The sequence below is a fragment of the Oncorhynchus keta genome, chromosome 20 (genome assembly GCF_023373465.1).
Source record: "Oncorhynchus keta strain PuntledgeMale-10-30-2019 chromosome 20, Oket_V2, whole genome shotgun sequence".
Lineage (NCBI taxonomy): Eukaryota > Metazoa > Chordata > Actinopteri > Salmoniformes > Salmonidae > Oncorhynchus > Oncorhynchus keta.
Window position 1 is genome coordinate 11335337 of NC_068440.1, and position 11782 is coordinate 11347118.

Consider the following 11782-nt stretch of genomic DNA (forward strand, 5'->3'; position numbering starts at 1 on the left):
CAATAAAACTTTTCCAAAAGAAAAGAAAAAAACTAACTGCCCCATTTGTCACCATGGTACCTTGTTGTCTGTCATTGTTAGCCATGCCCCTTCAGTTTCACTCTAAAATGACCTTAGAGTTAACAAATGAGGGTCAAATCAAATCAAAGTTTATTGTCATGTGTACCGTGCTGGGCGCAGAATACAACAGGGAAATGCTTAGTGGTGCAAAAATAATAGGGACATAATAAACAATACAATAGTCATCAAACTTGGGGTGGTGTGTAGGCCTACTTGGGCGACAGGTGGCCTCGTTGTTAAGAGCATTGGGCCAGTAATAGAAAGGTTGCAAGATCGAATCCTGAGCTGACAATGTAAACATGTGTCGTTCTGTCCCTGAACAAGGCAGTTAACTCACTGAAATAAGAATTTGTTCTTAACTGACTTGCCTAGTTAAATAAATGTACACAATAATGATAATAGCCTACAACACACATCAGTAGTCATTAGCAGTGTGGAAGGGCAGAGGGGCGTGGTAATCTCCGCGGCGCCACTTTAAAAAAACAGTCGCGTTGATATGTCAATCTTTCACCGTGAAAGCCTCGTCACTATTGGCTGAGAGCCGCCGTCCCTTTGAGACCGGAGGCCCCATTGGCTGGTGCTCAGCGAGACACTCACGCGCACAAAATCTTCCTTCTTTTGTTATTGTACGGAGCGCGAGGTTTCTGGGCGCTAGCAGGATGCACGAGCGGAGACAGCGAGACTGATAGTCATATCGACAGGGATAGAAGCAGATAGCCCCTTAGGGGAGGAAGGAAAGTCGGATTACTAGCTACCTCAGTGCACCACATTCACCACTATTTCACTTCTTATCCTTCAATACTCCGGCTGATGTGTAAGTATAGTTAATTTATCAAAGTATGCGGCTTTTTCTCGTCACGGAGGCTCTTCATTCTCCAATCATACTAAATAAGATATGGATGTTGAGGAGATTTCTGTACCCGGTCCTGACAAGCAAAATAGCTTGATTACTCGCTAACGTTAGTTGTATCAACCAGGCATGTGTCTGGGGAGTGTGTCTGTGTGTCTTGGTTTTTATGATATGCTTAAAATAAGCTGCTTTTATTTCGAATGATTTGGTCCTGCAGTGATTTCACTGGCTGCATGACTGTCTAACGTTAGTCTGCATTGGCGATTCTTTTTTCGGAAAGGTAGTTGATATGACATTTTGCCCTCTATTTATTCAACTTCTGATGTTCTATTCAAATATGCTACTGTAATGAGTTGCATTGTAGCGCCGGCTTTCGTATGATTAGATTGATACAATGCCGAAAGCGTTTTATCATCCCTACCAGGATTTCTTAAAATGTTTAGACGTTAGACGGTAGCCTAGATTTGGTGACGCGTAATGACCAAATATGGTGTGGCAGTGTTTACGTCTCCGCGGAAGATCCTAGTAAAGTGAATGTATGGCTTGAAAATTGGTCAGATTGAGTTAGAATAATGCATTGTAAGGGTCGGCCAAGAAGGTAGTCTATTTTTTCCATGTAAGGATCCTTTCCATTCCATGAGATGAGTTTATAGTCAAGTGCAAGTGTACCAGACACTGCCATAAAACAGTACATCTTCAATTGGCAAAGCATATTTGGGCGCTGTTATAACTGTTATATGTTATAAAAGGTTCACTACTATGGTCTAAAGATACAGTATATCATGTTAACATGAAATGTAACAGCAACACATTATACATGTAGGCTTATAAGTGGATGACAACCTTGTGCTCATTGTTATTACATTTTCATAATATTTTACCTACAAAATGGGGCAGCCCTAACAGGGTACTTTTGGCCTAGAGGAATAGTGTCAGAACAGAATTGTAGTCCTTCCTTCATTAATTGCTCACTTGATAATTTTCTAGTTATATACCTATTCATTGTGGGGTAGGCCCTAGTTTAGTACAAATCTATCATATACCTACACAATGACATCTCTATGCCAGGCTATCATTCTTTTCTCAGACTGCCCTTATTGTTGGTCACCTGTTGCATGGATTCACTTCTGAATACTTTAATTTTGCTTTATGATTTAGAGCCTTTCTTAAGCTTGGTTTGTAGTCGGTCTTACGACAGGTTGATCAACAGTCCTTAGACCAGTGGTTACTAACCAAACTGGTCGATCTCCAAGGCATTCGTAGTCGATTGCCAAACATATTTCACCCCCGAAAAATTATTAATGCTTGCGTTCCTTTTTTATTTTTTATTCCTCTCATGCTGTTGGCGGTAGGTGCACTAGGTAGGTGAAATGTTCCCTTTTTTAACCAGTCTGAAGGTACAAACTCTGCTTTCCCTGTGGGCCCGGAGAGCAAATCAAGTGCTTTCAGATGACAGTGTCTGCCGTAACGTAGCAGACCCAAAAGAAAGCTACAGCAAAATGTATACTGTGAGATTTCAACATTTTTAAAACCATGAAAAAAGAGAGACGCCAACAAATACAGCAAAGAGCTGCTGTTTTTATGAGTGAGTTCGCTTTAAGTTCTTAGTCAGCACTGTCAACACTTTTTATTCAACACTTTTATAAGCCATAAAATGCCTGTTCTTCCCACTTCCACTTGCGCTACAACCAGCACTGCAGATGAAATGATTGAGTAGGAAAGTGTATCGATATGCTTGCATTATTATTATTATCTTTTTTAATATTGAGAAACATTTCACTTTCTCTGCGCATAGGAATAACAAACTGAATTTGTGCATGAGGCAGAAATAATGTGGTGCGACTCGAGTTTCGCCATCAGTGTAACGGATTTCCTCCTCTTCGTCTGAGGAGGAGTAAGGATCGGAGCAAAGCGCAGCGTTGTAAGTATTCATGATGATTTTAATAAAAGAAAGCACTGAACACTGAATCAAAACAATAAACGATGAGGTGAATTTATAAAACCGAAACAGTACCGTGTGGCCCAAACACTCACACAGAAACAAACACCCACAAACCAAAAGTGAAACCCAGGCTACCTAAGTATGATTCTCAATCAGAGACAACTAATGACACCTGCCTCTGATTGAGAACCATACTAGGCCGAACACAGAAACCAAACATAGACTGCCCACCTCAACTCACGCCCTGACCATTTAAACAAAGACAAAACAAAGGAACTAAGGTCAGAACGTTTTGGTCAGTGTCAGGGGAGGAAAGGGAGAGCGGAGGGATGTTGATAGGCAGACCCTCAGCCTGCTGCTCTCTCCCTCCACTGAGACTGACCATCAGATGAAGAAACACACTTAAATGTATGCTCACTCAGAATACAACAACTGACCTATTACCGGTGTGATCATATAACCTACCTCAAATTTTGAAATATATTTAAAAACAATGGTCAGAACAACAATGCATTGGCAAGGCAATTCAAGCAAAGCCAATATGCAGTGGTAATGTATTGGGCCTATAGCCTACTGCACAAACCTCATTGCTACAGTACTGTTTTCAATGGGTTACTGTTGAGGTTTACGTTTTTTAAGTCATGTTTAAAAAAATCTGAGCGGGAGTTCTCGGCTGGCATTTTTTTGTTGTTGTGAATTTGACCCCTTTTTCTCCCCAATTTCGTAGTGTCCAATTGTTGTAGTAGCTACTATCTTGTCTCATCGCTACAACTCCCGTACTGGCTCGGGAGAGACGAAGGTTGAAAGTCATGCGTCCTCCGATACACAACCCAACCTAGCCGCACTGCTTCTTAACACCGCGCGCATCCAACCCGGAAGCCAGCCGCAACCTCAGTTGGCGCGCCACAGGAGTCACTGGTGTGCGATGAGACAAGGACATCCCTACCGACCAAGCCCTCCCTAACCCGGACGACGCTATGCCAATTGTGCGTCGCCCAATGGACTTCCCGGTCTCGGCCGGTTACGACAGAGCCTGGGCGCGAACCCAGGGTCTCTGATGGCACAGCTGGTGCTGCAGTACAGCGCCCTTAACCACTGCGCCACCCGGGAGGCCTCGGCTGGCATTTTGACTCAGAAAGAGATCTTGACAGGGCCTTCCGAGTGACGCAGTGGTCTAAGGCACTGCATCACAGTACTAGCTGTGCCACTAGAGATTCTGGGTTAGAGTGCAGGCTCTGTCACAGCCGGCCGCGCTCGGGAGACCCATGGGGCGGCACACAATTGGCCCAGCATTGTCTGGGTTAGCGGAGGGGTTGGCCGGCAGGGACGTCCTTGTCCCATCGCGCACTAGCGTCTCCTGTGGCGGGCCGGGCGCAGTGCACGCTGACACGGTCGCCAGATGTACAGTGTTTCCTCTGACACATTGGTGCGGCTGGCTTCCGGGTTAAGTGGGCATTGTGTCAAGAAGCAGTTGGTTGGGTTGTGTTTCGGAGGACACACGTCTCTCGACTTTCGCCTCTCCCGAGTCCATACGGGAGTTGCAGTGATGAGAGAAGACTGTAACTACCAATTGGGTACCACGATATTGGGGAGAAAAAGGGGTAACTAGGAAAGGGATCTTGACTCAGAAAAGGTTAGTAAAGCCATACTATAAAGCTAACAGAAATATTGCTAGCGATTGCCAAGAAATGTATTGCCTTGAAATGGAAATTGGATTCCTCCCTGCCAGTTGCAATGTGGCTTTCGGAAGTTAATAGTTGTATCCCTTTGGAGAAAATCACTTACTGCTTGAGGAATAAGTTAAAGACATTTTACAGAATTTGGCAACCTTTTATTGACTATATGGAGAATCTCCCCCCACATCTCATTGATTGAATCTATATATAATCCTCACATAATGTTTCACACGTAATGTATATTATGTAGCCGACGGCAGGTGATCCAATGTCTCGTTATTTTATTTTTTTAAATCTTTTTTAAAAATATTGTATTATTTTTTATTATTGTATATTGGTTTATATAACTATAATTTATTTTTGTTACGTTCGTCTGTTACTGCCACTTTGTCCTATCGTTGCCTAATATCTTTTCACTTTTGTTTTGAATGTTCTTAATTGGAAAATGTAAAAATAAAATATAAAAAATAAAAAAAAAAGGTTAGTGACCACTGCCTTAGATCTACTGTAAACCATCGTAGCTTTCTCTTCAACTGAGACTTTCCCCTTTCCACAGAGCCCTCAAATCCACTCATAATATCACCCTCAATCTCTATTGGAGCAATGACCTCAGAGTAACATACCTTAACCCCTGCCACTAGACACTTCTCAGTTTTGTTCAGTGTAAGAGGACAGACACACCAAGTTTTTGATGGTGACATACACCATTCTCTATGACTGCTTTAAAAAAAAACGACTATCAAAGCATTGCTATCCTGCTCTCGATAAGCTTTTAACTACAACACCAACTCAGTAGGCCTGGCCTATACAGTATTTCCTGAATAACGAAGACATGCATCACTTGATATGAATAGGACAGGCATTTTTGTAATGTGAGGCACGTTATAGTGACTGAGTTTGTCTTTTTATGGATGTTCTATGTTGAAGAAGCTGTGTCAATGAATTTTCTTCATGAGAGGACACACACACACACACACACACACACACACACACACACACACACACACACACACACACACACACACACACACACACACACACACACACACACACACACACACACACACACACACACACACACACACACACACACAGGTAGCCTGAGACTTTCTCCCACAGCTTGAAGCCATGTTGTTGTGCGAGCATGTTTCCAAATGGACAGATATTAAGATAATGAGAGGAGAGGGAGAACAGAGTCACTTCCAGTCAAATTAGCCACGTAGATGCAACAGGTTATGATAGCTCTCATGGCAGAATTAGATTACCTCTGGCGCGTATTAACAGACAAACAGAGCAAGGCTGCAGTTTTGCTACGGAGTTCCTGATAGTGACATGTTGGCTTTATTGGCCTAACAGTTCAGAAATTAGCTTACATAAGATCAAGCATTTCTTTTTAGACATTACCTTTTTAGATCATACCTTCCTGTTTTCTCCTTTCTTTTTGTGTGCCTCCTGAACTCAGGCATGGTAGGGAAGGTATGTTGATTAGTGACTATGGGGGGCTTCATTTAATCAAATTCACATTGCACTAGTAGCACATAAACATGTTTTCCCCCTTTTCAAATGAAACTGTAGAATGGTTAAGGGCAGGCTACTTTAAAGTACCAGGTACATTCCCCTCACAGGTAGATGCCTCCCGGCTAGTTCAGGGTTGCCAAGTTGCATCAAACTCATTCTGGGAGATTATAATTGTTAGCATGTACAGTACCAGTCCAAAGTTTAGACACATCTACTTATTCAAGGGTGTTACTTTATTTTTTACTATTTTCTACATTTTAGAATAATAGTGAAGACATCAAAACTATGAAATTACATTAAAGGGGTCCCACAAGGTTCTATACTTGGTCCATTACTGTTCACTCTCTACATAAACAATATCGGTGACGAGATAAAGTGTAAAATGAATCTATATGCTGATGACACTATCATGTACTCTATTGCTCCAGCGGCTGACCAAGCATTATCACAATTGGTGACTGTTTTTAAGATATTACAAGGGTCTTTTATTCAGCTGAATCTTGTTTTAAATGCAAAGAAAGCACATTTTATGATTTTTAATAGGTTCAAAAAGTTGGTTGGAAATACACTTGCACTTACGAGTTTAGATGGGTTTCGAATTAATCAGGCCTCTGCATATAAATGCTTAATGATATGGTTGGATGATAAACTGTCTTTTTAAAATGTATATTGATGAACTTTGTAATAGGCTAAATATCAAGCGAGGCTTCCTTTATAGAAACAGGACATGTTTGTCCTCTACAAATAGAAGACAAATTGTGCAAGCTACTTTAATTTCTGTTATAGATTATGGGGATATTATCTACATGCATGCTATGGCATTCACACTTAAACCTCTGGATGTTACTTATCATTGCGGACTTAGGTTTATTACGGGTGCTAGCTACAGAACTCACCACTGTGTTTTATATAAAAATGTAGGTTGGACTTCGCTGTCCATGAGACGAGAACAACGTACTCTCGTGTTTGTCTATAAAGCACTTCTGAATAAACTACCTTCTTATTTATCATCACTCATCAACATTAAAATGATAATTCCTAAAACCAGGTCTCAAGCATGGATTACACTTGAGGCCCATACGATCTCCACAGAGTTGCGTATGGCTGCCTTTTCCTGTTACGCTCCTTGCTTATGGAATAGCCTGCAGTCTAAACTTAAACTTGATACTCTTGTCCCCCTTGCCCATTTTAAACATTTATTGGAGGATTTTTGTATTGCTTGTAACTGCTTCGAGTAATGCAAGTTATTCGGGTAATGCAAGCTGTTGGGGGAATAACCTGTGTGGAAATGTAACAATCTGCTGCTTTTGTGTTATTTGTGATCGTTTTGTTTGTCTTGTGTAGTTTCTTAATCATTGTACCTAAACTGTATGTGTAAACATGTGAACGCAGGGTCCAGCTGTAAAAGAGACCGTGGTCTCAGTCTGTGTTCCTTGTTGAAATAAAGGTATAATAATATGGAATCATGTAGTAACCAAAAAAGTGTTAAACAAATCAAAATATATTTTATATTTGAGATTTTTCAAAGAAACCACCCTCTTGATGACAGTATTGCACATTCTTGGCATTCTCTCAACCAGCTTCACCTGGAATGCTTTTCCAAGAGTCTTGAAGGAGTTCCCACATATGCTGAGCACTTGTTGGCTGCTTTTCCTTCACTCTGCGGTCCAACTCATCCCAAACCATCTCAATTGGGTTGAGGTCGGGTGATTGTGGAGGCCAGGTCATCTAATACAACACTCCATCACTCTCCTTGGTCAAATAGTCCTTACAAAGCCTGGAGGTGTGTTGGGTCATTGTACTGAGGGTTATCAGCTGAGTAACAATGCCAGTAAAGAATGATAACACACACACTCGCAAGTTGTAAAAACTAAAAGCACAAGCCTTGATACACAACTTCCCTACGTTTTGTGTGTGTGTCTGTATGCGCTAATGGTGTGCACTCATGTCTGTTCTCATGAATACAGTATGGGTTATGAAGGAGTTATGAAGTCCTATTGTAGGACAGTATTTTGAATTGTATGCCATAACAGTATCACAATGTTGTCATTAACATGGCATAACAACTGAATGTCAAGTGACAAGACAGTGTCATTTTACATGCACCTGAACCTTTATGACAAGTGTAATTAACATATGTAAAGGGTTATCATTATGCCAATCACTGACCTCTCCATCCTCCCTCCCCCGGCAGCATCATGTCGGTAAATGCCCCCAGCAGCAATGACGCCTGCCTGAGCATCGTGCACAGCCTCATGTGCCACCGGCAGGGTGGCGAGAATGAGGGTTTCGCCAAGCGTGCCATCGAGAGCCTGGTGAAGAAGCTCAAGGAGAAGAAGGACGAGCTGGACTCGCTCATCACCGCCATCACCACCAACGGTGTGCACCCCAGCAAGTGTGTCACCATCCAGAGGACCCTGGACGGACGCCTGCAGGTGGGTCATTACAGTAGTAAAAAGTTAGGGACTTCCTCATTTTGAGTTGCACCCCCTTTTGCCCTCAGAACAGCCTCAATTCAACAGGCAGTGGACTCTACAAGATGTCGAAAGCGTTCCATAGGGATGCTGGCCCATGTTGACTCCAATGCTTCCCACAGTTGTGTCAAGTTTGCTGGATGTCCTTTGGACCATTCTTGATACACACGGGAAACTGTTGAGCGTGAAAAGCCCAGTAGCGTTGCAGTTCTTGACACACTGGTGCGCCTGGCACCTACTACCTACCATATCCCGTTCAAAGGCACTTAAATCTTTTCTCTTGCCAATTCACCCTCTGAATGGGACACATAGACAATCCATGTCTCAATTGTCTCCTTCATCTACACTGATTGACGTGGATTTAACAGGTGAGATCAATAAGGATCATAGCTTTTACCTGGTCAGTCTATGTCACGGAAAGAGCATGTTTTGTACACTCAGTGTACATGAATGAATACACAATATACAATTGATACTATATAGACACATTCATAGTGCAAAAGCATTGTGCAAAGTCTATAGGATAAATTATATATTTTCCACATTTTGTTTTGTTACAGTCGGAATTTAAAATGTATTAAATTGAGATGTTTTGTCACTGGCCTACACACGATACCCCATAATGTCAAAATAGAATGATGTTTTATTGATTTATTTGTACAAATATTTGGGCACTAGGGACCTATGTATGGTGAGCATTGCTGGATAGGAGATGTAATTAGCAACATCGGCTGTTTTATGAGGAAATGTCAGAATGCTCACTGTTTGCTATATAACAGCAGACTCTGTAGTGTATAATGTTATAATAGGTTCACGACTGGGGTCTAAAGATACAGTATATCATGTTAACATTAAATTAACAGCAACATATTATACATGTAGGCTTATAAGTGGATGACAACCATGTACTCATTTTTATTACATTTGTTATTACATTTTAATAATATTTTATTATGAAAAGCTGAAATGTATCGAGTCGATAAGTTTAGTGAAAGAGAGATACCTAGTCAGTTGTACAGCTGAATGCCTTCAACTGACTCTGAATCAGAGAGGTGTGGGGGGCTGCTTTACTCGACATCCACATCTTCGGCGCCCAGGGAACAGTGGGTTAACTGCCTTGCTCAGGGGCAGAACGACAGATTTTTGCCTTGTCAGCTCTGGGATTCGATCCAGCAACCTTTCGGTTACTGGCCCAACGCTCTAACCACTAGTATTGACTCAGTTGTGTAAATACTTATATAAATGAGATACTTCTGTACTTCATTTAGGGCTGGGCGGTATACCGTATTTTACTATATACCGGTATTGTTGCACAGTTTGTTAAATGTGATGCGCAACTCCGACACGTGTAATGTCCAATTTGATAGTTTACGCCATTTTCTAGTTCAGTCATCTCTCTCCGAACCACACCAAGCCCTGCCTCCTGTCACTCAAGGAGAGGGCAGTTGCTCGACCACGGAGTCACAAGCACTTTCTTGCCGTTTATTCTTCATTGTCAGATGGATGCAAAAATGTTGGTGACATGCTGCTTTCCATAAGCGTTCTATAATTACTGTACACTATTAGTTTGTGTACCTTGTTGTCTGCAAACTCCTGTTTGTTATTTTGTCTTTTTTTAGTAAGGTTGCTAAAATAATTTGTGTTATCCGCTAATGCTAATCCCTAGTTAGCTGGCTAGCTAGCTTGCTAAATGTGAGTCAGAGCAAACATTGTCACGCCCTGATCGAAGTATTTTGTCTTTATCTTCATGTATTGGGTCAGGCCAGGGTGTGGCATGGGTTTTTGTATGTGGTGTGTATATATTGGGATTGTAGCTAGTGGGGTGATCTAGCAAAGTCTATGGCTGTCTGGAGTGGTTCTCAATCAGAGGCAGGTGTTTATCGTTGTCTCTGATTGGGAACCATATTTAGGCAGCCATATTCTTTGAGTTTGTCGTGGGTGATTGTCCATAGTGTCCTTGTTCCTGTCTCTGTGTTAGTTTACACAAGTATAGGCTGTTTCGGTTTTCGTTACGTTTATTGTTTTTTTGTAGTGTTTGTATTTAGATTCGTGTTACGTTTGTTTATTAAAACATGGATCGCAATCTACACGCTGCATTTTGGTCCGACTCTCCTTCACCACAAGAGAACCGTTACAAACATAGTCTGTTCGGTAATACTGCTGGGTACCAGTGCTGATCTAGGCCTAGATAAGCATGTTTGTGCAATGGCATCGTAACAGAGAGGAATAGGCAAAGCATGAATATGTTGGCTAGCTTCATGAAGTAGGAAAACATGTAATGTAACATATATTTAGGATCACCTGGAAACACTGACCAACACTTTGGTCCCTGCCCTGACAGTAATTTTGTCACTCACATATTAACATGACAGACAACAATGCATTGAAGGTGCAGACCACTATATTCCAACTATAGAATTAGAATAATCATTATATTTCCATGATTCCAACAGTTCACCAATTAACTCGCCCTAGATTTTCTTGCCCACATCATGCTGTGTGGCACAGTATGCAAATTATAATAAAAATGCAGAAAAAAATATATTTGTTTGGATTCAACAGTATAAATGGAGATAGACCCATTTTTTATTTTTTAAGGATGCTCATTAGCTGCTGCCAAGGCAAGTTACTTACATTGTGTCTTCCACCGCCTCTGGTATAATGTCCACTACCGTTCAAAAGTTTGGGGTCACTTAGAAATGTCCTTGTTTTTGAAAGAAAAGCACATTTTTGTCCATTAAAATAACATAAAATTGATCAGAAATAAAGTGTAGACATTGTTAATGTTGTAAATTACTATTGTATCTGGAAATGGCAGATTTTTTTATGGACCATTATCAGCAACCATCGTTCCAATGGCACGTTGTGCTAGCTAATCCAAGTTTCTCATTTTAAAAGTATAATTGATCATTAGAAAACCCTTTTGCAATTATATTAACACAGCTGAAAACTGTTGTTCTGATTAAAGAAGCAATAAAACTGGCCTTCTTTAGACTAGTTGAGTATCTGGAGCATCAGCATTTGTGTGTCGATTACAGGCTCAAAATGACCAGAAACAAATAACTTTCTTCTGAAACTCATCAGTCTATTCTAGTTCTGAGAAATTAAGGCTATTCCATGCGAGATATTGCTAAGAAACTGAAGATCTCGTACAACACTGTGTACTACTCCCTTCACAGAACAGAGCAAACTGGCTCTAACGAGAATAGAAAGAGGAGTGGGAGGCCCCGGTGCACAATTGAGCAAGAGGACAAGTACATTA

At 41.2% G+C, this 11782-nt stretch overlaps 1 protein-coding gene across 6 annotated transcripts in view; it reads left to right on the forward strand.

Moving 5' to 3' along the window:
- The first annotated feature begins 695 nt into the window (after positions 1-695).
- The window catches only part of smad10a (SMAD family member 10a), a 39420-nt gene continuing 28333 nt past the window's right edge, over positions 696-11782 (forward strand). For 5 of the 6 annotated variants that reach the window (XM_035795438.2, XM_035795440.2, XM_035795442.2 and 2 more), the window contains exons 1-2: positions 696-874; positions 8241-8481. In XM_035795438.2, coding sequence (XP_035651331.1) covers positions 8245-8481 — 237 coding nt within the window. In that variant the 5' untranslated portion in view covers positions 696-874; positions 8241-8244. Of the gene's footprint in view, positions 875-8240; positions 8482-11782 lie in introns of those variants that run through there. The other variant, XM_035795439.2, reaches the window with a different exon arrangement.